This window comes from Saccoglossus kowalevskii, chromosome 17 (genome assembly GCF_978046115.1).
Source record: "Saccoglossus kowalevskii chromosome 17, keSacKowa6.1, whole genome shotgun sequence".
Lineage (NCBI taxonomy): Eukaryota > Metazoa > Hemichordata > Enteropneusta > Harrimaniidae > Saccoglossus > Saccoglossus kowalevskii.
The window spans coordinates 15781350-15809304 of NC_140657.1; the positions used below are offsets into that span (position 1 = coordinate 15781350).

Here is a 27955-nt window from a genome sequence, read left to right on the forward strand (position 1 = left end):
CTGCCCATTTATGTCCAGAACCGTTTGATATATTTGTTGATTTCGCGAACCACTCTCTGTTCCACTAGCCATACAATTTTCGCGAACTCATCGAGGAGTTTCGCGCTTATGATTTAGTTAATCAATTTAGTATATTTTTAAAACTATGAACTCTTCAGTAGGTGAATTTAGCGACAACCCGGGAACGACTGAAATGCAGGTAGATGAGTCAACGACACCCCCTCCACAGAAACAACAGCAAGACCAGCAGGTATCATGGTGGTTTCGTATACTTGTGCGAGTAATCGGAACATTGAGTGGTCTTCGTAAGTATACCATTAGTCTACAACTAACTCCAAGAATTGGTCTCAATCAGTAACCATTTCATATACAGGCGTAAATAACAGCGACACTCATCTGTGTGAACCAACTTTTCGATGACCCGGAAAATAAATGAATTGTTTTTTTTATTATCGTCAGTCTAGACTCGTATACTTATATATGCGTTTCAAGGTACGAGACTCGAAAGTCAAAAAATCAAATATTACATTAAGTAAAACATGAGATTTTTTTTAAAATCACGGTTACTAAAAGAGACCGTAACCTTAAACTGTGTTCAAGTGGTCTGAGGTTTCCCTAAAATAACGTATGACGTCAACAATTACTGTATGTACAATTTGTATACAGAATACAATTTACAGTGTAGCTTTTGGCCTTGAAACTCAATCAGCATTTTGTCCCCATACGTTTCAGCATCGCATATGTTTTATAATGTACCGATCAATGTTTCCCCAAATGGTTGAAAGGCGGTAGTCGTCGAGAGATATGTGTCTTGTATATATAAACGAAGATGGCGACTTTGACTGTTGCATAGACCAATGAGTACAAACTGAGATGTTACAAGCTTTAATTAGGTGATTCCTTTGGTGACTGGAAGGTAAGAGTCACCAGCGGTAATTAGTGCATGTCGCGCCCAGGTCAACCCATGCGCTAAAGATTTCTTTTAGAAGAGAACATTTGATTGTGAGCAAATCAATATTATCAAAACAAATGTTGTACATGCGTGGTTCGACGACTATAACCCTTTAAGTAAAATCGTACTGTTACATCACAAGGTCTCCAGCACAAGACGTTTAACTTTTCAATACCCAGTACCTATAAAAAATCTTGAGGTTTGCCTATATAATGACCACTATATCTGAGCAACGAAATATAATAATAACTGGGGAAAAATATACCATACCTATGAATACTAGATGAAAACATTCAATTGGTATGTTGTAAATACGCTCATGGCTGAAAAGTCCTCCTTCTATGTGGCAGAAAAGTGTAGGGCTGGAAATGCTGGGAAAAAAACTTTATTACATTCAGAGAACACATATGACGATAGTTCTATGGTTCAGTTCAAATTAGCCCTGGATCCACAGCATTGTCAGAGTGGGTGTTATCAAGTTTACATTTAATTTCAAACACCCCTGTGAATTTTTCTGTTGTAAAACCAGATACATGACACAAGAATTCATGCAAATTGCATAACATTATAGTTGTAATTGAGGTTTTTATGGGTAAATCAAGATTCTAGCAGTTACTCACTTATGTTTGGTTCATCTGTTTGATCCAAAACAATGTGCATCAATTTCCTGTGCATCCACCTTATTTAGTTAGCAAGATTCAGGGGTTTCACAAATGCATTTAATAGCAGGCCATAATCCTGTAACATCAGGCCAAAAAAAAAGGCTCTCAGCGCTGCAGCAAGACCGACGTAGGCGGTCGGGGCAGAGAGTAGACAGCCAATTTGGGCTTATAGCAGGCGATATGGCTGGCAGTCGGCTCTTACCGAAACCCCGGAGGATTCATGGTTGTGTTTGAGCAGGAAGACAACGACTGAATATGAATCACCCACTCTAACAATGCCATGGATCCAGTTCTAACTTCAAATTAGAAATTTAAGAATGTACCTTTGTAAATTATGAACATTTGTTCTCAGCTGACTGTGACAGTAAAACCAATTCAATTATTTAAAGTATGGTGGTAACTGCAGTCACATGAATTAAGTTTTCTAATTTCACCCACTTGCATATACATACATTGCTATGCATATTATGGGACCTATTTGAATGCATCACCCTTTAATAACTGGTTTTATTTCAAATAAATAAAAATAGTAAAATGATATTAATCATTTTATATAGAATTATTTTTCATCTTTTTCTCCCCCGCAATTTCATCAGTCTTTTTTGAATTAAGATTAAAAAATAAAGAATTTAAACTTGGACGTAGAACGTGAATTTTCCCACATTATTGCTTAAATTTCATTTTACCATTGTTTAAGATAACTGTGACCAAGTCTAGCAATCTGTAAATGTTTTTATACAATTTAAATGCTGTTATTTTACGTCTTTCAGTTTGTATGGTATTTGGTTTGTGGAGATGTGTAACGTTTACTCCACTGTGTTTAGTAGCCGGATTATTAATGATGTAAGTTTTAATTTATATATTCTACCATTTACCTGCCATTTAGGACAAATAAAATAAATGTTTCTGGTAACCAGGCTGTGGCTAGATTTTGCTTCTGGTAACCAGGCTATGCCTAGATTTTGCTTCTGGTAACCAGGCTATGCATAGATTTTGTTTCTGGTAACCAGGCTATTCCTAGATTTTGTTTCTGGTAACCAGGCTATGCATAGATTTTGTTTCTGGTAACCAGGCTATGCCTAGATTTTGTTTCTGGTAACCAGGCTATGCATAGATTTTGTTTCTGGTAACCAGGCTATTCCTAGATTTTGTTTCTGGTAACCAGGCTATTCCTAGATTTTGTTTCTGGTAACCAGGCTATGCCTAGATTTTGTTTCTGGTAACCAGGCTATGCATAGATTTTGTTTCTGGTAACCAGGCTATTCCTAGATTTTGTTTCTGGTAACCAGGCTATTCCTAGATTTTGTTTCTGGTAACCAGGCTATTCCTAGATTTTGTTTCTGGTAACCAGGCTATTCCTAGATTTTGTTTCTGGTAACCAGGCTATGCCTAGATTTTGTTTCTGGTAACCAGGCTATGCCTAGATTTTGTTTCTGGTAACCAGGCTATGCCTAGATTTTGTTTCTGGTAACCAGGCTATGCCTAGATTTTGTTTCTGGTAACCAGGCTATGCATAGATTTTGTTTCTGGTAACCAGGCTATTCCTAGATTTTGTTTCTGGTAACCAGGCTATGCATAGATTTTGTTTCTGGTAACCAGGCTATTCCTAGATTTTGTTTCTGGTAACCAGGCTATTCCTAGATTTTGTTTCTGGTAACCAGGCTATGCATAGATTTTGTTTCTGGTAACCAGGCTATGCATAGATTTTGTTTCTGGTAACCAGGCTATGCCTAGATTTTGTTTCTGGTAACCAGGCTATGCATAGATTTTGTTTCTGGTAACCAGGCTATGCCTAGATTTTGTTTCTGGTAACCAGGCTATGCCTAGATTTTGTTTCTGGTAACCAGGCTATGTCTAGATTTTGTTTCTGGTAACCAGGCTATGCCTAGATTTTGTTTCTGGTAACCAGGCTATGCCTAGATTTTGTTTCTGGTAACCAGGCTATGCATAGATTTTGTTTCTGGTAACCAGGCTATTCCTAGATTTTGTTTCTGGTAACCAGGCTATTCCTAGATTTTGTTTCTGGTAACCAGGCTATGCCTAGATTTTGTTTCTGGTAACCAGGCTATTCCTAGATTTTGTTTCTGGTAACCAGGCTATTCCTAGATTTTGTTTCTGGTAACCAGGCTATTCCTAGATTTTGTTTCTGGTAACCAGGCTATTCCTAGATTTTGTTTCTGGTAACCAGGCTATGCCTAGATTTTGTTTCTGGTAACCAGGCTATTCCTAGATTTTGTTTCTGGTAACCAGGCTATTCCTAGATTTTGTTTCTGGTAACCAGGCTATGCCTAGATTTTGTTTCTGGTAACCAGGCTATGCCTAGATTTTGTTTCTGGTAACCAGGCTATGCCTAGATTTTGTTTCTGGTAACCAGGCTATGCCTAGATTTTGTTTCTGGTAACCAGGCTATGCATAGATTTTGTTTCTGGTAACCAGGCTATTCCTAGATTTTGTTTCTGGCAACCAGGCTATGCCTAGATTTTGTTTCTGGTAACCAGGCTATTCCTAGATTTTGTTTCTGGTAACCAGGCTATTCCTAGATTTTGTTTCTGGTAACCAGGCTATTCCTAGATTTTGTTTCTGGTAACCAGGCTATGCATAGATTTTGTTTCTGGTAACCAGGCTATGCCTAGATTTTGTTTCTGGTAACCAGGCTATTCCTAGATTTTGTTTCTGGTAACCAGGCTATTCCTAGATTTTGTTTCTGGTAACCAGGCTATGCATAGATTTTGTTTCTGGTAACCAGGCTATGCGTAGATTTTGTTTCTGGTAACCAGGCTATTCCTAGATTTTGTTTCTGGTAACCAGGCTATGCCTAGATTTTGTTTCTGGTAACCAGGCTATTCCTAGATTTTGTTTCTGGTAACCAGGCTATGCATAGATTTTGTTTCTGGTAACCAGGCTATGCCTAGATTTTGTTTCTGGTAACCAGGCTATGCATAGATTTTGTTTCTGGTAACCAGGCTATGCCTAGATTTTGTTTCTGGTAACCAGGCTATTCCTAGATTTTGTTTCTGGTAACCAGGCTATGCCTAGATTTTGTTTCTGGTAACCAGGCTATTCCTAGATTTTGTTTCTGGTAACCAGGCTATGCCTAGATTTTGTTTCTGGTAACCAGGCTATGCATAGATTTTGTTTCTGGTAACCAGGCTATGCCTAGATTTTGTTTCTGGTAACCAGGCTATTCCTAGATTTTGTTTCTGGTAACCAGGCTATTCCTAGATTTTGTTTCTGGTAACCAGGCTATGCATAGATTTTGTTTCTGGTAACCAGGCTATGCGTAGATTTTGTTTCTGGTAACCAGGCTATTCCTAGATTTTGTTTCTGGTAACCAGGCTATTCCTAGATTTTGTTTCTGGTAACCAGGCTATGCATAGATTTTGTTTCTGGTAACCAGGCTATGCCTAGATTTTGTTTCTGGTAACCAGGCTATTCCTAGATTTTGTTTCTGGTAACCAGGCTATTCCTAGATTTTGTTTCTGGTAACCAGGCTATGCCTAGATTTTGTTTCTGGTAACCAGGCTATGCATAGATTTTGTTTCTGGTAACCAGGCTATGCATAGATTTTGTTTCTGGTAACCAGGCTATGCCTAGGTTTTGTTTCTGGTAACCAGGCTATGCCTAGATTTTGTTTCTGGTAACCAGGCTATGCCTAGATTTTGTTTCTGGTAACCAGGCTATTCCTAGATTTTGTTTCTGGTAACCAGGCTATGCCTAGATTTTGTTTCTGGTAACCAGGCTATGCCTAGATTTTGTTTCTGGTAACCAGGCTATGCATAGATTGTTTCTGGTAACCAGGCTATGCCTAGATTTTGTTTCTGGTAACCAGGCTATGCATAGATTTTGTTTCTGGTAACCAAGCTATGCCTAGATTTTGTTTCTGGTAACCAGGCTATGCCTAGATTTTTCTTCTGGTAACCAGGCTATGCCTAGATTTTGTTTCTGGTAACCAGGCTATTCCTAGATTTTGTTTCTGGTAACCAGGCTATGCCTAGATTTTGTTTCTGGTAACCAGGCTATGCCTAGATTTTGTTTCTGGTAACCAGGCTATGCCTAGATTTTGTTTCTGGTAACCAGGCTATGCATAGATTTTGTTTCTGGTAACCAATCTATGCATAGATTTTGTTTCTGGTAACCAGGCTATTCCTAGATTTTGTTTCTGGTAACCAGGCTATTCCTAGATTTTGTTTCTGGTAACCAGGCTATTCCTAGATTTTGTTTCTGGTAACCAGGCTATGCCTAGATTTTGTTTCTGGTAACCAGGCTATGCCTAGATTTTGTTTCTGGTAACCAGGCTATGCCTAGATTTTTCTTCTGGTAACCAGGCTATGCCTAGATTTTGTTTCTGGTAACCAGGCTATTCCTAGATTTTGTTTCTGGTAACCAGGCTATTCCTAGATTTTTCTTCTGGTAACCAGGCTATGCCTAGATTTTGTTTCTGGTAACCAGGCTATGCCTAGATTTTGTTTCTGGTAACCAGGCTATTCCTAGATTTTGTTTCTGGTAACCAGGCTATGCCTAGATTTTGTTTCTGGTAACCAGGCTATGCATAGATTTTGTTTCTGGTAACCAGGCTATGCCTAGATTTTGTTTCTGGTAACCAGGCTATGCATAGATTTTGTTTCTGGTAACCAGGCTATGCATAGATTTTGTTTCTGGTAACCAGGCTATTCCTAGATTTTGTTTCTGGTAACCAGGCTATGCATAGATTTTGTTTCTGGTAACCAGGCTATGCATAGATTTTGTTTCTGGTAACCAGGCTATGCCTAGATTTTGTTTCTGGTAACCAGGCTATTCCTAGATTTTGTTTCTGGTAACCAGGCTATGCATAGATTTTGTTTCTGGTAACCAGGCTATTCCTAGATTTTGTTTCTGGTAACCAGGCTATGCCTAGATTTTGTTTCTGGTAACCAGGCTATTCCTAGATTTTGTTTCTGGTAACCAGGCTATTCCTAGATTCTGTTTCTGGTAACCAGGCTGTGCATAGATTTTGTTTCTGGTAACCAGGCTATGCCTAGATTTTGTTTCTGGTAACCAGGCTATGCCTAGATTTTGTTTCTGGTAACCAGGCTATTCCTAGATTTTGTTTCTGGTAACCAGGCTATTCCTAGATTTTGTTTCTGGTAACCAGGCTATGCATAGATTTTGTTTCTGGTAACCAGGCTATGCCTAGATTTTGTTTCTGGTAACCAGGCTATTCCTAGATTTTGTTTCTGGTAACCAGGCTATTCCTAGATTTTGTTTCTGGTAACCAGGCTATGCCTAGATTTTGTTTCTGGTAACCAGGCTATGCATAGATTTTGTTTCTGGTAACCAGGCTATGCATAGATTTTGTTTCTGGTAACCAGGCTATGCCTAGGTTTTGTTTCTGGTAACCAGGCTATGCCTAGATTTTGTTTCTGGTAACCAGGCTATGCCTAGATTTTGTTTCTGGTAACCAGGCTATTCCTAGATTTTGTTTCTGGTAACCAGGCTATGCCTAGATTTTGTTTCTGGTAACCAGGCTATGCCTAGATTTTGTTTCTGGTAACCAGGCTATGCATAGATTGTTTCTGGTAACCAGGCTATGCCTAGATTTTGTTTCTGGTAACCAGGCTATGCATAGATTTTGTTTCTGGTAACCAAGCTATGCCTAGATTTTGTTTCTGGTAACCAGGCTATGCCTAGATTTTTCTTCTGGTAACCAGGCTATGCCTAGATTTTGTTTCTGGTAACCAGGCTATTCCTAGATTTTGTTTCTGGTAACCAGGCTATGCCTAGATTTTGTTTCTGGTAACCAGGCTATGCCTAGATTTTGTTTCTGGTAACCAGGCTATGCCTAGATTTTGTTTCTGGTAACCAGGCTATGCATAGATTTTGTTTCTGGTAACCAATCTATGCATAGATTTTGTTTCTGGTAACCAGGCTATTCCTAGATTTTGTTTCTGGTAACCAGGCTATTCCTAGATTTTGTTTCTGGTAACCAGGCTATTCCTAGATTTTGTTTCTGGTAACCAGGCTATGCCTAGATTTTGTTTCTGGTAACCAGGCTATGCCTAGATTTTGTTTCTGGTAACCAGGCTATGCCTAGATTTTTCTTCTGGTAACCAGGCTATGCCTAGATTTTGTTTCTGGTAACCAGGCTATTCCTAGATTTTTCTTCTGGTAACCAGGCTATGCCTAGATTTTGTTTCTGGTAACCAGGCTATGCCTAGATTTTGTTTCTGGTAACCAGGCTATTCCTAGATTTTGTTTCTGGTAACCAGGCTATGCCTAGATTTTGTTTCTGGTAACCAGGCTATGCATAGATTTTGTTTCTGGTAACCAGGCTATGCCTAGATTTTGTTTCTGGTAACCAGGCTATGCATAGATTTTGTTTCTGGTAACCAGGCTATGCATAGATTTTGTTTCTGGTAACCAGGCTATTCCTAGATTTTGTTTCTGGTAACCAGGCTATGCATAGATTTTGTTTCTGGTAACCAGGCTATGCATAGATTTTGTTTCTGGTAACCAGGCTATGCCTAGATTTTGTTTCTGGTAACCAGGCTATTCCTAGATTTTGTTTCTGGTAACCAGGCTATGCATAGATTTTGTTTCTGGTAACCAGGCTATTCCTAGATTTTGTTTCTGGTAACCAGGCTATGCCTAGATTTTGTTTCTGGTAACCAGGCTATTCCTAGATTTTGTTTCTGGTAACCAGGCTATTCCTAGATTCTGTTTCTGGTAACCAGGCTGTGCATAGATTTTGTTTCTGGTAACCAGGCTATGCCTAGATTTTGTTTCTGGTAACCAGGCTATGCCTAGATTTTGTTTCTGGTAACCAGGCTATGCCTAGATTTTGTTTCTGGTAACCAGGCTATGCCTAGATTTTGTTTCTGGTAACCAGGCTATGTCTAGATTTTGTTTCGGGTAACCAGGCTGTGGCTAGATTTTGCTTCTGGTAACCAGGCTATGCATAGATTTTGTTTCTGGTGACCAGGCTATTCCTAGATTTTGTTTCTGGTAACCAGGCTATGCATAGATTTTGTTTCTGGTAACCAGGCTATGCCTAGATTTTGTTTCTGGTAACCAGGCTATGCCTAGATTTTGTTTCTGGTAACCAGGCTATGCCTAGATTTTGTTTCTGGTAACCAGGCTATGCATAGATTTTGTTTCTGGTAACCAGGCTATTCCTAGATTTTGTTTCTGGTAACCAGGCTATTCCTAGATTTTGTTTCTGGTAACCAGGCTATGCCTAGATTTTGTTTCTGGTAACCAGGCTATTCCTAGATTTTGTTTCTGGTAACCAGGCTATTCCTAGATTTTGTTTCTGGTAACCAGGCTATTCCTAGATTTTGTTTCTGGTAACCAGGCTATTCCTAGATTTTGTTTCTGGTAACCAGGCTATTCCTAGATTTTGTTTCTGGTAACCAGGCTATTCCTAGATTTTGTTTCTGGTAACCAGGCTATGCATAGATTTTGTTTCTGGTAACCAGGCTATTCCTAGATTTTGTTTCTGGTAACCAGGCTATGCCTAGATTTTGTTTCTGGTAACCAGGCTATTCCTAGATTTTGTTTCTGGTAACCAGGCTATTCCTAGATTTTGTTTCTGGTAACCAGGCTATGCCTAGATTTTGTTTCTGGTAACCAGGCTATGCCTAGATTTTGTTTCTGGTAACCAGGCTATGCATAGATTTTGTTTCTGGTAACCAGGCTATTCCTAGATTTTGTTTCTGGTAACCAGGCTATGCCTAGATTTTGTTTCTGGTAACCAGGCTATTCCTAGATTTTGTTTCTGGTAACCAGGCTATTCCTAGATTTTGTTTCTGGTAACCAGGCTATTCCTAGATTTTGTTTCTGGTAACCAGGCTATGCGTAGATTTTGTTTCTGGTAACCAGGCTATGCCTAGATTTTGTTTCTGGTAACCAGGCTATTCCTAGATTTTGTTTCTGGTAACCAGGCTATTCCTAGATTTTGTTTCTGGTAACCAGGCTATGCATAGATTTTGTTTCTGGTAACCAGGCTATGCGTAGATTTTGTTTCTGGTAACCAGGCTATTCCTAGATTTTGTTTCTGGTAACCAGGCTATGCCTAGATTTTGTTTCTGGTAACCAGGCTATTCCTAGATTTTGTTTCTGGTAACCAGGCTATGCATAGATTTTGTTTCTGGTAACCAGGCTATGCCTAGATTTTGTTTCTGGTAACCAGGCTATGCATAGATTTTGTTTCTGGTAACCAGGCTATGCCTAGATTTTGTTTCTGGTAACCAGGCTATTCCTAGATTTTGTTTCTGGTAACCAGGCTATGCCTAGATTTTGTTTCTGGTAACCAGGCTATGCCTAGATTTTGTTTCTGGTAACCAGGCTATGCCTAGATTTTGTTTCTGGTAACCAGGCTATGCATAGATTTTGTTTCTGGTAACCAGGCTATGCCTAGATTTTGTTTCTGGTAACCAGGCTATTCCTAGATTTTGTTTCTGGTAACCAGGCTATTCCTAGATTTTGTTTCTGGTAACCAGGCTATGCATAGATTTTGTTTCTGGTAACCAGGCTATGCGTAGATTTTGTTTCTGGTAACCAGGCTATTCCTAGATTTTGTTTCTGGTAACCAGGCTATTCCTAGATTTTGTTTCTGGTAACCAGGCTATGCATAGATTTTGTTTCTGGTAACCAGGCTATGCCTAGATTTTGTTTCTGGTAACCAGGCTATTCCTAGATTTTGTTTCTGGTAACCAGGCTATTCCTAGATTTTGTTTCTGGTAACCAGGCTATGCCTAGATTTTGTTTCTGGTAACCAGGCTATGCATAGATTTTGTTTCTGGTAACCAGGCTATGCATAGATTGTTTCTGGTAACCAGGCTATGCCTAGGTTTTGTTTCTGGTAACCAGGCTATGCCTAGATTTTGTTTCTGGTAACCAGGCTATGCCTAGATTTTGTTTCTGGTAACCAGGCTATTCCTAGATTTTGTTTCTGGTAACCAGGCTATGCCTAGATTTTGTTTCTGGTAACCAGGCTATGCATAGATTTTGTTTCTGGTAACCAGGCTATGCCTAGATTTTGTTTCTGGTAACCAGGCTATGCATAGATTTTGTTTCTGGTAACCAGGCTATGCATAGATTTTGTTTCTGGTAACCAGGCTATGCATAGATTTTGTTTCTGGTAACCAGGCTATGCCTAGATTTTGTTTCTGGTAACCAGGCTATGCCTAGATTTTGTTTCTGGTAACCAGGCTATGCCTAGATTTTTCTTCTGGTAACCAGGCTATGCCTAGATTTTGTTTCTGGTAACCAGGCTATTTTTAGATTTTGTTTCTGGTAACCAGGCTATGCCTAGATTTTGTTTCTGGTAACCAGGCTATGCCTAGATTTTGTTTCTGGTAACCAGGCTATGCATAGATTTTGTTTCTGGTAACCAGGCTATGCATAGATTTTGTTTCTGGTAACCAGGCTATTCCTAGATTTTGTTTCTGGTAACCAGGCTATTCCTAGATTTTGTTTCTGGTAACCAGGCTATTCCTAGATTTTGTTTCTGGTAACCAGGCTATGCCTAGATTTTGTTTCTGGTAACCAGGCTATGCCTAGATTTTTCTTCTGGTAACCAGGCTATGCCTAGATTTTGTTTCTGGTAACCAGGCTATGCCTAGATTTTGTTTCTGGTAACCAGGCTATTCCTAGATTTTTCTTCTGGTAACCAGGCTATGCCTAGATTTTGTTTCTGGTAACCAGGCTATGCCTAGATTTTGTTTCTGGTAACCAGGCTATTCCTAGATTTTGTTTCTGGTAACCAGGCTATGCCTAGATTTTGTTTCTGGTAACCAGGCTATGCATAGATTTTGTTTCTGGTAACCAGGCTATGCCTAGATTTTGTTTCTGGTAACCAGGCTATGCCTAGATTTTGTTTCTGGTAACCAGGCTATGCATAGATTTTGTTTCTGGTAACCAGGCTATGCATAGATTTTGTTTCTGGTAACCAGGCTATTCCTAGATTTTGTTTCTGGTAACCAGGCTATGCATAGATTTTGTTTCTGGTAACCAGGCTATGCATAGATTTTGTTTCTGGTAACCAGGCTATGCCTAGATTTTGTTTCTGGTAACCAGGCTATTCTTAGATTTTGTTTCTGGTAACCAGGCTATGCATAGATTTTGTTTCTGGTAACCAGGCTATTCCTAGATTTTGTTTCTGGTAACCAGGCTATGCCTAGATTTTGTTTCTGGTAACCAGGCTATTCCTAGATTTTGTTTCTGGTAACCAGGCTATTCCTAGATTCTGTTTCTGGTAACCAGGCTGTGCATAGATTTTGTTTCTGGTAACCAGGCTGTGCATAGATTTTGTTTCTGGTAACCAGGCTATGCCTAGATTTTGTTTCTGGTAACCAGGCTATGCCTAGATTTTGTTTCTGGTAACCAGGCTATGCCTAGATTTTGTTTCTGGTAACCAGGCTATGTCTAGATTTTGTTTCTGGTAACCAGGCTGTGGCTAGATTTTGCTTCTGGTAACCAGGCTATGCATAGATTTTGTTTCTGGTAACCAGGCTATTCCTAGATTTTGTTTCTGGTAACCTGGCTATGCATAGATTTTGTTTCTGGTAACCAGGCTATGCCTAGATTTTGTTTCTGGTAACCAGGCTATGCCTAGATTTTGTTTCTGGTAACCAGGCTATGCCTAGATTTTGTTTCTGGTAACCAGGCTATGCATAGATTTTGTTTCTGGTAACCAGGCTATTCCTAGATTTTGTTTCTGGTAACCAGGCTATTCCTAGATTTTGTTTCTGGTAACCAGGCTATGCCTAGATTTTGTTTCTGGTAACCAGGCTATTCCTAGATTTTGTTTCTGGTAACCAGGCTATGCCTAGATTTTGTTTCTGGTAACCAGGCTATGCATAGATTTTGTTTCTGGTAACCAGGCTATGCCTAGATTTTGTTTCTGGTAACCAGGCTATGCCTAAATTTTGTTTCTGGTAACCAGGCTATGCCTAGATTTTGTTTCTGGTAACCAGGCTATGCATAGATTTTGTTTCTGGTAACCAGGCTATGCATAGATTTTGTTTCTGGTAACCAGGCTATTCCTAGATTTTGTTTCTGGTAACCAGGCTATGCATAGATTTTGTTTCTGGTAACCAGGCTATGCATAGATTTTGTTTCTGGTAACCAGGCTATGCCTAGATTTTGTTTCTGGTAACCAGGCTATTCTTAGATTTTGTTTCTGGTAACCAGGCTATGCATAGATTTTGTTTCTGGTAACCAGGCTATGCATAGATTTTGTTTCTGGTAACCAGGCTATTCCTAGATTTTGTTTCTGGTAACCAGGCTATGCCTAGATTTTGTTTCTGGTAACCAGGCTATTCCTAGATTTTGTTTCTGGTAACCAGGCTATTCCTAGATTCTGTTTCTGGTAACCAGGCTGTGCATAGATTTTGTTTCTGGTAACCAGGCTATGCCTAGATTTTGTTTCTGGTAACCAGGCTATGCCTAGATTTTGTTTCTGGTAACCAGGCTATGCCTAGATTTTGTTTCTGGTAACCAGGCTATGTCTAGATTTTGTTTCTGGTAACCAGGCTGTGGCTAGATTTTGCTTCTGGTAACCAGGCTATGCATAGATTTTGTTTCTGGTAACCAGGCTATTCCTAGATTTTGTTTCTGGTAACCTGGCTATGCATAGATTTTGTTTCTGGTAACCAGGCTATGCCTAGATTTTGTTTCTGGTAACCAGGCTATGCCTAGATTTTGTTTCTGGTAACCAGGCTATGCCTAGATTTTGTTTCTGGTAACCAGGCTATGCATAGATTTTGTTTCTGGTAACCAGGCTATTCCTAGATTTTGTTTCTGGTAACCAGGCTATTCCTAGATTTTGTTTCTGGTAACCAGGCTATGCCTAGATTTTGTTTCTGGTAACCAGGCTATTCCTAGATTTTGTTTCTGGTAACCAGGCTATGCATAGATTTTGTTTCTGGTAACCAGGCTATGCATAGATTTTGTTTCTGGTAACCAGGCTATTCCTAGATTTTGTTTCTGGTAACCAGGCTATGCATAGATTTTGTTTCTGGTAACCAGGCTATGCATAGATTTTGTTTCTGGTAACCAGGCTATTCCTAGATTTTGTTTCTGGTAACCAGGCTATTCCTAGATTTTGTTTCTGGTAACCAGGCTATGCATAGATTTTGTTTCTGGTAACCAGGCTATGCCTAGATTTTGTTTCTGGTAACCAGGCTATTCCTAGATTTTGTTTCTGGTAACCAGGCTATGCATAGATTTTGTTTCTGGTAACCAGGCTATTCCTAGATTTTGTTTCTGGTAACCAGGCTATGTCTAGATTTTGTTTCTGGTAACCAGGCTATTCCTAGATTTTGTTTCTGGTAACCAGGCTATTCCTAGATTCTGTTTCTGGTAACCAGGCTGTGCATAGATTTTGTTTCTGGTAACCAGGCTATGCCTAGATTTTGTTTCTGGTAACCAGGCTATGCCTAGATTTTGTTTCTGGTAACCAGGCTATGCCTAGATTTTGTTTCTGGTAACCAGGCTATGTCTAGATTTTGTTTCTGGTAACCAGGCTGTGGCTAGATTTTGCTTCTGGTAACCAGGCTATGCATAGATTTTGTTTCTGGTAACCAGGCTATTCCTAGATTTTGTTTCTGGTAACCAGGCTATGCATAGATTTTGTTTCTGGTAACCAGGCTATGCCTAGATTTTGTTTCTGGTAACCAGGCTATGCCTAGATTTTGTTTCTGGTAACCAGGCTATTCCTAGATTTTGTTTCTGGTAACCAGGCTATTCCTAGATTTTGTTTCTGGTAACCAGGCTATTCCTAGATTTTGTTTCTGGTAACCAGGCTATTCCTAGATTTTGTTTCTGGTATCCAGGCTATTCCTAGATTTTGTTTCTGGTAACCAGGCTATGCATAGATTTTGTTTCTGGTAACCAGGCTATTCCTAGATTTTGTTTCTGGTAACCAGGCTATGCATAGATTTTGTTTCTGGTAACCAGGCTATGCCTAGATTTTGTTTCTGGTAACCAGGCTATTCCTAGATTTTGTTTCTGGTAACCAGGCTATTCCTAGATTTTGTTTCTGGTAACCAGGCTATGCATAGATTTTGTTTCTGGTAACCAGGCTATGCCTAGATTTTGTTTCTGGTAACCAGGCTATGCCTAGATTTTGTTTCTGGTAACCAGGCTATGCCTAGATTTTGTTTCTGGTAACCAGGCTATGCCTAGATTTTGTTTCTGGTAACCAGGCTATTCCTAGATTTTGTTTCTGGTAACCAGGCTATGCCTAGATTTTGTTTCTGGTAACCAGGCTATGCATAGATTTTGTTTCTGGTAACCAGGCTATGCATAGATTTTGTTTCTGGTAACCAGGCTATGCCTAGATTTTGTTTCTGGTAACCAGGCTATGCCTAGATTTTGTTTCTGGTAACCAGGCTATGCATAGATTTTGTTTCTGGTAACCAGGCTATGCCTAGATTTTGTTTCTGGTAACCAGGCTATGCATAGATTTTGTTTCTGGTAACCAGGCTATGCATAGATTTTGTTTCTGGTAACCAGGCTATTCCTAGATTTTGTTTCTGGTAACCAGGCTATGCCTAGATTTTGTTTCTGGTAACCAGGCTATGCATAGATTTTGTTTCTGGTAACCAGGCTATGCATAGATTTTGTTTCTGGTAACCAGGCTATGCATAGATTTTGTTTCTGGTAACCAGGCTATGCCTAGATTTTGTTTCTGGTAACCAGGCTATGCCTAGATTTTGTTTCTGGTAACCAGGCTATGCCTAGATTTTGTTTCTGGTAACCAGGCTATTCCTAGATTTTGTTTCTGGTAACCAGGCTATGCATAGATTTTGTTTCTCGTAACCAGGCTATGCATAGATTTTGTTTCTGGTAACCAGGCTATGCATAGATTTTGTTTCTGGTAACCAGGCTATGCATAGATTTTGTTTCTGGTAACCAGGCTATGCCTAGATTTTGTTTCTGGTAACCAGGCTATGCCTAGATTTTGTTTCTGGTAACCAGGCTATGCCTAGATTTTGTTTCTGGTAACCAGGCTATGCATAGATTTTGTTTCTGGTAACCAGGCTATGCCTAGATTTTGTTTCTGGTAACCAGGCTATTCCTAGATTTTGTTTCTGGTAACCAGGCTATGCATAGATTTTGTTTCTGGTAACCAGGCTATGCATAGATTTTGTTTCTGGTAACCAGGCTATGCATAGATTTTGTTTCTGGTAACCAGGCTCTGCGTAGATTTTGTTTCTGGTAACCAGGCTATTCCTAGATTTTGTTTCTGGTAACCAGGCTATGCCTAGATTTTGTTTCTGGTAACCAGGCTATGCATAGATTTTGTTTCTGGTAACCAGGCTATGCATAGATTTTGTTTCTGGTAACCAGGCTATGCATAGATTTTGTTTCTGGTAACCAGGCTATGCATAGATTTTGTTTCTGGTTACCAGGCTATTCCTAGATTTTGTTTCTGGTAACCAGGCTATGCCTAGATTTTGTTTCTGGTAACCAGGCTATGCGTAGATTTTGTTTCTGGTAACCAGGCTATGCATAGATTTTGTTTCTGGTAACCAGGCTATGCATAGATTTTGTTTCTGGTAACCAGGCTATGCATAGATTTTGTTTCTGGTAACCAGGCTATTCCTAGATTTTGTTTCTGGTAACCAGGCTATTCCTAGATTTTGTTTCTGGTAACCAGGCTATTCCTAGATTTTGTTTCTGGTAACCAGGCTATTCCTAGATTTTGTTTCTGGTAACCAGGCTATGCCTAGATTTTGTTTCTGGTAACCAGGCTATTCCTAGATTTTGTTTCTGGTAACCAGGCTATTCCTAGATTTTGTTTCTGGTAACCAGGCTATGCCTAGATTTTGTTTCTGGTAACCAGGCTATGCATAGATTTTGTTTCTGGTAACCAGGCTATGCATAGATTTTGTTTCTGGTAACCAGGCTATGCCTAGATTTTGTTTCTGGTAACCAGGCTATGCCTAGATTTTGTTTCTGGTAACCAGGCTATGTCTAGATTTTGTTTCTGGTAACCAGGCTGTGGCTAGATTTTGCTTCTGGTAACCAGGCTATGCATAGATTTTGTTTCTGGTAACCAGGCTATTCCTAGATTTTGTTTCTGGTAACCAGGCTATGCATATATTTTGTTTCTGGTAACCAGGCTATTCCTAGATTTTGTTTCTGGTAACCAGGCTATGCATAGATTTTGTTTCTGGTAACCAGGCTATGCATAGATTTTGTTTCTGGTAACCAGGCTATTCCTAGATTTTGTTTCTGGTAACCAGGCTATTCCTAGATTTTGTTTCTGGTAACCAGGCTATTCCTAGATTTTGTTTCTGGTAACCAGGCTATTCCTAGATTTTGTTTCTGGTAACCAGGCTATGCGTAGATTTTGTTTCTGGTAACCAGGCTATGCATAGATTTTGTTTCTGGTAACCAGGCTATGCATAGATTTTGTTTCTGGTAACCAGGCTATGCCTAGATTTTGCTTCTGGTAACCAGGCTATGCATAGATTTTGTTTCTGGTAACCAGGCTATGCATAGATTTTGTTTCTGGTAACCAGGCTATTCCTAGATTTTGTTTCTGGTAACCAGGCTATGCATAGATTTTGTTTCTGGTAACCAGGCTATGCATAGATTTTGTTTCTGGTAACCAGGCTATGCCTAGATTTTGTTTCTGGTAACCAGGCTATTCTTAGATTTTGTTTCTGGTAACCAGGCTATGCATAGATTTTGTTTCTGGTAACCAGGCTATTCCTAGATTTTGTTTCTGGTAACCAGGCTATGCCTAGATTTTGTTTCTGGTAACCAGGCTATTCCTAGATTTTGTTTCTGGTAACCAGGCTATTCCTAGATTCTGTTTCTGGTAACCAGGCTGTGCATAGATTTTGTTTCTGGTAACCAGGCTGTGCATAGATTTTGTTTCTGGTAACCAGGCTATGCCTAGATTTTGTTTCTGGTAACCAGGCTATGCCTAGATTTTGTTTCTGGTAACCAGGCTATGCCTAGATTTTGTTTCTGGTAACCAGGCTATGTCTAGATTTTGTTTCTGGTAACCAGGCTGTGGCTAGATTTTGCTTCTGGTAACCAGGCTATGCATAGATTTTGTTTCTGGTAACCAGGCTATTCCTAGATTTTGTTTCTGGTAACCTGGCTATGCATAGATTTTGTTTCTGGTAACCAGGCTATGCCTAGATTTTGTTTCTGGTAACCAGGCTATGCCTAGATTTTGTTTCTGGTAACCAGGCTATGCCTAGATTTTGTTTCTGGTAACCAGGCTATGCATAGATTTTGTTTCTGGTAACCAGGCTATTCCTAGATTTTGTTTCTGGTAACCAGGCTATTCCTAGATTTTGTTTCTGGTAACCAGGCTATGCCTAGATTTTGTTTCTGGTAACCAGGCTATTCCTAGATTTTGTTTCTGGTAACCAGGCTATGCCTAGATTTTGTTTCTGGTAACCAGGCTATGCATAGATTTTGTTTCTGGTAACCAGGCTATGCCTAGATTTTGTTTCTGGTAACCAGGCTATGCCTAGATTTTGTTTCTGGTAACCAGGCTATGCATAGATTTTGTTTCTGGTAACCAGGCTATGCATAGATTTTGTTTCTGGTAACCAGGCTATTCCTAGATTTTGTTTCTGGTAACCAGGCTATGCATAGATTTTGTTTCTGGTAACCAGGCTATGCATAGATTTTGTTTCTGGTAACCAGGCTATGCCTAGATTTTGTTTCTGGTAACCAGGCTATTCTTAGATTTTGTTTCTGGTAACCAGGCTATGCATAGATTTTGTTTCTGGTAACCAGGCTATTCCTAGATTTTGTTTCTGGTAACCAGGCTATGCCTAGATTTTGTTTCTGGTAACCAGGCTATTCCTAGATTTTGTTTCTGGTAACCAGGCTATTCCTAGATTCTGTTTCTGGTAACCAGGCTGTGCATAGATTTTGTTTCTGGTAACCAGGCTATGCCTAGATTTTGTTTCTGGTAACCAGGCTATGCCTAGATTTTGTTTCTGGTAACCAGGCTATGCCTAGATTTTGTTTCTGGTAACCAGGCTATGTCTAGATTTTGTTTCTGGTAACCAGGCTGTGGCTAGATTTTGCTTCTGGTAACCAGGCTATGCATAGATTTTGTTTCTGGTAACCAGGCTATTCCTAGATTTTGTTTCTGGTAACCTGGCTATGCATAGATTTTGTTTCTGGTAACCAGGCTATGCCTAGATTTTGTTTCTGGTAACCAGGCTATGCCTAGATTTTGTTTCTGGTAACCAGGCTATGCCTAGATTTTGTTTCTGGTAACCAGGCTATGCATAGATTTTGTTTCTGGTAACCAGGCTATTCCTAGATTTTGTTTCTGGTAACCAGGCTATTCCTAGATTTTGTTTCTGGTAACCAGGCTATGCCTAGATTTTGTTTCTGGTAACCAGGCTATTCCTAGATTTTGTTTCTGGTAACCAGGCTATGCATAGATTTTGTTTCTGGTAACCAGGCTATGCATAGATTTTGTTTCTGGTAACCAGGCTATTCCTAGATTTTGTTTCTGGTAACCAGGCTATGCATAGATTTTGTTTCTGGTAACCAGGCTATGCATAGATTTTGTTTCTGGTAACCAGGCTATTCCTAGATTTTGTTTCTGGTAACCAGGCTATTCCTAGATTTTGTTTCTGGTAACCAGGCTATGCATAGATTTTGTTTCTGGTAACCAGGCTATGCCTAGATTTTGTTTCTGGTAACCAGGCTATTCCTAGATTTTGTTTCTGGTAACCAGGCTATGCATAGATTTTGTTTCTGGTAACCAGGCTATTCCTAGATTTTGTTTCTGGTAACCAGGCTATGTCTAGATTTTGTTTCTGGTAACCAGGCTATTCCTAGATTTTGTTTCTGGTAACCAGGCTATTCCTAGATTCTGTTTCTGGTAACCAGGCTGTGCATAGATTTTGTTTCTGGTAACCAGGCTATGCCTAGATTTTGTTTCTGGTAACCAGGCTATGCCTAGATTTTGTTTCTGGTAACCAGGCTATGCCTAGATTTTGTTTCTGGTAACCAGGCTATGTCTAGATTTTGTTTCTGGTAACCAGGCTGTGGCTAGATTTTGCTTCTGGTAACCAGGCTATGCATAGATTTTGTTTCTGGTAACCAGGCTATTCCTAGATTTTGTTTCTGGTAACCAGGCTATGCATAGATTTTGTTTCTGGTAACCAGGCTATGCCTAGATTTTGTTTCTGGTAACCAGGCTATGCCTAGATTTTGTTTCTGGTAACCAGGCTATTCCTAGATTTTGTTTCTGGTAACCAGGCTATTCCTAGATTTTGTTTCTGGTAACCAGGCTATTCCTAGATTTTGTTTCTGGTAACCAGGCTATTCCTAGATTTTGTTTCTGGTATCCAGGCTATTCCTAGATTTTGTTTCTGGTAACCAGGCTATGCATAGATTTTGTTTCTGGTAACCAGGCTATTCCTAGATTTTGTTTCTGGTAACCAGGCTATGCATAGATTTTGTTTCTGGTAACCAGGCTATGCCTAGATTTTGTTTCTGGTAACCAGGCTATTCCTAGATTTTGTTTCTGGTAACCAGGCTATTCCTAGATTTTGTTTCTGGTAACCAGGCTATGCATAGATTTTGTTTCTGGTAACCAGGCTATGCCTAGATTTTGTTTCTGGTAACCAGGCTATGCCTAGATTTTGTTTCTGGTAACCAGGCTATGCCTAGATTTTGTTTCTGGTAACCAGGCTATGCCTAGATTTTGTTTCTGGTAACCAGGCTATTCCTAGATTTTGTTTCTGGTAACCAGGCTATGCCTAGATTTTGTTTCTGGTAACCAGGCTATGCCTAGATTTTGTTTCTGGTAACCAGGCTATGCATAGATTTTGTTTCTGGTAACCAGGCTATGCCTAGATTTTGTTTCTGGTAACCAGGCTATGCCTAGATTTTGTTTCTGGTAACCAGGCTATGCATAGATTTTGTTTCTGGTAACCAGGCTATGCCTAGATTTTGTTTCTGGTAACCAGGCTATGCATAGATTTTGTTTCTGGTAACCAGGCTATGCATAGATTTTGTTTCTGGTAACCAGGCTATTCCTAGATTTTGTTTCTGGTAACCAGGCTATGCCTAGATTTTGTTTCTGGTAACCAGGCTATGCATAGATTTTGTTTCTGGTAACCAGGCTATGCATAGATTTTGTTTCTGGTAACCAGGCTATGCATAGATTTTGTTTCTGGTAACCAGGCTATGCCTAGATTTTGTTTCTGGTAACCAGGCTATGCCTAGATTTTGTTTCTGGTAACCAGGCTATGCCTAGATTTTGTTTCTGGTAACCAGGCTATTCCTAGATTTTGTTTCTGGTAACCAGGCTATGCATAGATTTTGTTTCTCGTAACCAGGCTATGCATAGATTTTGTTTCTGGTAACCAGGCTATGCATAGATTTTGTTTCTGGTAACCAGGCTATGCATAGATTTTGTTTCTGGTAACCAGGCTATGCCTAGATTTTGTTTCTGGTAACCAGGCTATGCCTAGATTTTGTTTCTGGTAACCAGGCTATGCCTAGATTTTGTTTCTGGTAACCAGGCTATGCATAGATTTTGTTTCTGGTAACCAGGCTATGCCTAGATTTTGTTTCTGGTAACCAGGCTATTCCTAGATTTTGTTTCTGGTAACCAGGCTATGCATAGATTTTGTTTCTGGTAACCAGGCTATGCATAGATTTTGTTTCTGGTAACCAGGCTATGCATAGATTTTGTTTCTGGTAACCAGGCTCTGCGTAGATTTTGTTTCTGGTAACCAGGCTATTCCTAGATTTTGTTTCTGGTAACCAGGCTATGCCTAGATTTTGTTTCTGGTAACCAGGCTATGCGTAGATTTTGTTTCTGGTAACCAGGCTATGCATAGATTTTGTTTCTGGTAACCAGGCTATGCATAGATTTTGTTTCTGGTAACCAGGCTATGCATAGATTTTGTTTCTGGTTACCAGGCTATTCCTAGATTTTGTTTCTGGTAACCAGGCTATGCCTAGATTTTGTTTCTGGTAACCAGGCTATGCGTAGATTTTGTTTCTGGTAACCAGGCTATGCATAGATTTTGTTTCTGGTAACCAGGCTATGCATAGATTTTGTTTCTGGTAACCAGGCTATGCATAGATTTTGTTTCTGGTAACCAGGCTATTCCTAGATTTTGTTTCTGGTAACCAGGCTATTCCTAGATTTTGTTTCTGGTAACCAGGCTATTCCTAGATTTTGTTTCTGGTAACCAGGCTATTCCTAGATTTTGTTTCTGGTAACCAGGCTATTCCTAGATTTTGTTTCTGGTAACCAGGCTATTCCTAGATTTTGTTTCTGGTAACCAGGCTATTCCTAGATTTTGTTTCTGGTAACCAGGCTATGCCTAGATTTTGTTTCTGGTAACCAGGCTATGCATAGATTTTGTTTCTGGTAACCAGGCTATGCATAGATTTTGTTTCTGGTAACCAGGCTATGCCTAGATTTTGTTTCTGGTAACCAGGCTATGCCTAGATTTTGTTTCTGGTAACCAGGCTATGTCTAGATTTTGTTTCTGGTAACCAGGCTGTGGCTAGATTTTGCTTCTGGTAACCAGGCTATGCATAGATTTTGTTTCTGGTAACCAGGCTATTCCTAGATTTTTTGTTTCTGGTAACCAGGCTATGCATATATTTTGTTTCTGGTAACCAGGCTATTCCTAGATTTTGTTTCTGGTAACCAGGCTATGCATAGATTTTGTTTCTGGTAACCAGGCTATGCATAGATTTTGTTTCTGGTAACCAGGCTATTCCTAGATTTTGTTTCTGGTAACCAGGCTATTCCTAGATTTTGTTTCTGGTAACCAGGCTATTCCTAGATTTTGTTTCTGGTAACCAGGCTATTCCTAGATTTTGTTTCTGGTAACCAGGCTATGCGTAGATTTTGTTTCTGGTAACCAGGCTATGCATAGATTTTGTTTCTGGTAACCAGGCTATGCATAGATTTTGTTTCTGGTAACCAGGCTGTGGCTAGATTTTGCTTCTGGTAACCAGGCTATGCATAGATTTTGTTTCTGGTAACCAGGCTATTCCTAGATTTTGTTTCTGGTAACCAGGCTATGCATAGATTTTGTTTCTGGTAACCAGGCTATGCATAGATTTTGTTTCTGGTAACCAGGCTATTCCTAGATTTTGTTTCTGGTAACCAGGCTATGCCTAGATTTTGTTTCTGGTAACCAGGCTATGCATAGATTTTGTTTCTGGTAACCAGGCTATGCATAGATTTTGTGCACTGACCCGGACAGTTCTGGAAAGCGGCCACTGAAGAGCTCTCATTTCCTTTTAAACATATTATGTAAATGTCACTTGAAAATGTTGCCATATATACATTAGTAGTTATACAGACCAACATTATGCATATCACTATTTTGCTGAATTAACTTGGAAGCAGCAAAGACAATGAGACTACAATACAAGATTAGTATGGTAATGATGTACCTGCTCTATTTTTATTTTAAATGTTACCAGGAACACATTCTTTATTGCATACAATCATTTCACCTCCATGGTTTGACTGATTACCTTTTTACAACATCATGATAAATGTTAGAAAATGATAGGATTGTTTCAATATTAATGCAAACACGGTTTTATAATGGCCACAGCTTGCTACCATAATGGTATGCTTATCAACATCTGCTACAGATTAATTGTACTGCAACATCAGACAGGTGTGACATATTGGGAATCTTTGTCTGAATTTAACACGTGTTACTTCTTTATTTCTGACTCTGCTTTAATTAATCTTATGCTGGGGATTGACCATATTCATGAGATTGTATCAATGCTTATTTTGTTGAGACAACTTCTCTGATTGGTCTATTTCAGAATTAATCACCAATCACATGCTAGGTTACATGATTACATTGACATTTTTTTTCTTTCTCTAGTTTATTAGGTTTCATAGTAGTGATATTTGAAGCACCAATTTGCTGCCAGTGGTTGGAATTTGTAGATAAAATTACAAATTGGGTTGATGGAAAGCCTTACTGGCAAAGAGGTGTTGCTTATGTAGTGTAAGTAACGGGGTATGTCTGTAGTTATAGTATAACACATGTATGTATACAGAAACACTGAGACATTCAAAATTTAATTATACCGTGTACTTTTATACTTTCCTGACAAACTTAATTAATCTTTGATAATAACAATCATTATAATTTCTCCTGGAGACAAAAGTCGTTACTTTAAAGGGCGATGGTCACCACATAGCATGTGTTCAAAATTGACAATGTATTTTAGACATGCTGTGTCCAGTGCTATGAGTCCCATAGGACTCAGTGCGACGACCATTGCCTTTCAAACCTGCGATTTTTTTTTCAGTTTACCATAACAAATTATCAAATGTAAAATAGAGAAAAAAGGTATTTTATTTTCACCGACTTGTTCCATCAGCAAAAATGAATTCTAAGTGAAAATTATGTGCTTTACAGTATGTATAGTTTGAGTTTGCTCTCAGCCATTATGCGTAGTGGGTCGTCCATTATTTTTCAATTATGCATATACATCTATGCTAATATGCCAGTGAAATGCTCACAGCTACAAAGTTTTCAAAGTTTGTAGTATATCTCTATATCACTGTATATTGTACGTCTACTCATTTGGTATTCTTTGTTTGTTTTATTCCAGATCAGCAATTATACCTATGTTGTTTTGTTTTTCACTAACAACTATGTTAGGATCAGGTTTTGTATTCGTCACTGGGTCACTCTATGGCCTCATGGCTATTGGCAAAAAGTAAGTTTGAACCCACCAATTTTCTTCTTTAGTGATATGTCTTTTAAAATAGTAGCAGGATGTCAGCACTAGCACTTGCAATTTGCACATACAAAAAAGACAGGCGGGTCAACAGTGACATTCAATGTCTGGATCTGTCGCCTGGCACAAAAAATATTAAAAAAAAAAATAGTAGCAGGATATCAGCACTAGCACTTGCAATTTGCACATATAAAAAAAAGACAGGAGAGACAACAGTGACATTCAATGTCCGGAACTGTTGCCTGGCAGAAAAAATATTTAAAAAAAAAAAAAATAGTAGCAGGATGAAGGCTTGTCATAATTATGTATTCAGAGTGTCATGTACATGTTAACGAGATCTTAATCAACTTATTTTGATTACAGGACGTTGTATAGCAAATACATTTTTCATTCATTTTTGCATTACATATCAGTGGATGTGCAATGTACTGACATATCAAGTGCCGCCTTGTATTTGGCTTAATATAAAAGAAAACAAAAGCATGACATACGTATGAAACTAATCATATCAAAAGAAATATGAAAACAACAAAATGGTTGCCTATTCAGAATAAATCAGTGTAGTATAATAGCATGCCTGAGTAACTGTTAACATTTTTATTTTTTGGCAACAAACATGACTGACAGTCACTCAGAAACAGACACAAAACCTAAAACAAAGGTTCCTGTTTGGATATATGATTGTGAGTAATTAGTAATCACGTGACACATTCATTTACATATGTATAGACTTAATACCTAAGTCAGATAGAGGATATTTGATGAGGAAGTTTAATTATAAGCCTGTTTAGAGGTCATACCTTAGTTAAACTATAGTGCCAACAAACTTATTAAATGTATAAGTTGTGTTCATGCACAGCTCCTTAGCATGGGCTAAGAGATCAAATTCCTCAGCCTGTGCTAAGAAACCGTGCATGAACGCTTAGCACGGGCTAAGGAATGCTAAGTACGGGTAAAATCTGACCCGATTTTAAGACTTCGTCCAGACCCTGAGCACGGGCTATTTAAGTGTGCGCGAATGCTTAGCCCAGGGCTCTGTGGCAACCTTTGGGTGTGAATATTAAGCATGTGATCAAATATATGAAACTTTCTCCTTTCCAAAATGGCAACCGAGCTCTATACAAAACTTCGTTTCCTTGCAAAAAATAGTGTCAAAGAGACAAAAGCTTTACTGAGTATATGGAAAGACGACGAAATCTTGAGACAGTTGGACTCCTTGCCGAGGAACAGAAAAAATGCTCACCAGGATATACAAGCTAAATTGGATGGATTTTTCATAAACAGCAGCTTAACAAAGGTCACCAACTGATGGCGTCCCTTAGCACATGCTAAGGAATGGCCCTCCCAGTGCGTGGACACAATTGTTTCTAGCCGAAATGCAAATATATGAGATAAGCCTAAATCAGCTTAAATCTTAGCCCGTACTTTGTGTAGCATGAACACTACTATAGACTGAATTACATGTATATGAATAGTTACATCTTTAAATAGCAAACCTACCAGGTAGCTATTTTTAGCTCCTGTGTGTGCAAGGCAGTTACTTCCCAGCGGATTTTGATTAAATTTAGAACATAGTGCAAACATGATTAGTTTTATGGCTATATTCCCATGCATATTAAGTAGCTAATTTGCATATTAATTATCTCATTTCAGTCTGTGTAAGTAAAATCATCTAATCTATAATGCCATTGCTTCTAACTGATGAGAATTTTCATTTTCTAGGTATATTTTCAATAAAACAACAACAATAATTTCATATACACAATCACGTATGAGCTTTACAGAGTTTAACTTTGATACATCTATAAATTATGGCTCTCTGAACAAAGTAAAAGTATAATTAAATCAGATTATGATATCTGGTATTTGTATAATATTCCTGGTATGCATATGAGCATACTTTTAAACAGCAAAAATGTCATTTATTTGTTAGATATGTATTGTAGTAATTGCTTTTCTAGGCTAAATTATAGTGGGTGTTACTCCTGGTGGGTCAGAAATTGCTGAGCAGTTGTACAAAACCTTGCAGCTAATCATGTGCCAAACTGTTGCCCAATAAATGAATCTATTTACTGTAAAATACTTTATTTTAACTGTAATTAATTTTCGCTGAAAAAACTTGTTGTGTCTTTTGGAATTTATTTTCACTGATTATTGATGAGTTCAATGTAAAATATAGGAAATAGGTATATTCAGTGGATTTTATTTTCACTGAATCATTTCTTCAGCAAAAATAAAGTATTTTACAGTATGCATAGCTATACGATGTACAACCCAATAACCCAAGACTAGTATTCAATTCTTCCGCTCTGTATGAGCTGATTGTGTTCTCCCTCCCTAGAAAAATATATAAAGTATCGGCCAATTTGCATAACAATATGTTATTGTTAAAATATTGTATTGTATTCATTGTTATGCAAAAATAGTTCTATTGTTTATCCAAAATTTAACTGTTGGGAACCCCTACACTATAATGCCCTGGGAAGAATCCTGGAGCAGGATAATGACCAATTCAGTCAAGTTACCAAGGTTACAACACTGTCAAAACATTACATAACTGCCGAGCAGGCTCTTATCTGGCTTTGTCTTTTCATAAAAAAAAATTTCAATTTTTAAAATGAGTATCATTGTCATTAATAATTTCAACTTTGTTACTAATATGAAACATATTTAGGCAGATTACTGCAATTTAGATACATAGTGGTTTCATATAAGCTAGTTTTAAGTTAGCTGAATCGTAGTGTGTTATGTAATGCTTGGATTATACTCAAACTATATTTCAATTCATGTGCGTAATTGCCATTCATTTTTTTTGTTCATTTCACTTTTTCTCTCTCATACCCTCAGAGGGGATGCCATACAGGTTGCACAAATGCGGAAACAAGAACAGTTTGCCATGGAGACCCGTACTCTAGTAGACAACCAAGGTCAGCCAGTGGACGTACCATAGATTGCATCTGCATCTTATTATCATTGGCATGTACACACTGGTAGATCACCAATAAATGTCTTTTTTTTTTTTTTTTTTTTTTTTTTTTGCATTTCATGGGTGGGTGAGGTTAAGTGAATGATGTGTCATCCTGGTTGCCATGACTACAGTGCATTGTGGGTAAACCATGTATTGTTACTGCTGGAATGTAATATAATTGCTGGATTGCAATAACGTTTATTAAGTTGTGGTGACTTTTTGAATTTGGGAAAATTTAGAGGCAAGGGTTTGGGTTAGTTCTGGTCTGGTCTACATGATTATCACATCACTGCTGATGCTGCTTTACCCCAGTCATTTTGGCTATCGATGGAGGCTTCCAGCATGTGTTAATATTGATATATTAGTCCAGTTTCCATGCAGACAATATGCATATTGTTTAATTTTATATCTAAAAATTAAAATTTGTCGTCACCCATATGTATTTCGGAAGGAAATCAGAATTTGTTTGTTCAAATTTTATGGTAGTGCAATTATGTTTCTAATTTCTTTTCAAATCTGTTCTGAATTTCAGAGGAGATGGCGTGAAATTAGCTCAGCAAAAGAGACGAACTGAAGATGGTGACGAAACGCTGCAATATACAGTGATGCAGAATGAAGAATATGATCCCTGGGACAGTA

General features: G+C 38.7%; 1 protein-coding gene across 3 annotated transcripts; it reads left to right on the plus strand.

Moving 5' to 3' along the window:
* Positions 1–27878, plus strand: LOC100372226 (calcium channel flower homolog). 3 transcript variants are annotated; one of them, XM_006819090.3, is made up of 6 exons: positions 1–305; positions 2385–2457; positions 23481–23606; positions 24220–24327; positions 27196–27338; positions 27849–27878. In XM_006819090.3, exons 1-5 carry the CDS (start codon positions 146–148, stop codon positions 27296–27298), a joined length of 570 nt encoding a protein of 189 aa, XP_006819153.1. In that variant the 5' UTR covers positions 1–145; the 3' UTR covers positions 27299–27338; positions 27849–27878. The 3 variants fall into 3 exon arrangements, with proteins under 3 accessions (XP_006819153.1, XP_077867146.1, XP_077867147.1); XM_078011020.2 differs by having other exon boundaries at positions 27196–27324; XM_078011021.2 differs by having other exon boundaries at positions 27196–27275.
* The last annotated feature ends 77 nt before the right edge of the window (positions 27879–27955 follow it).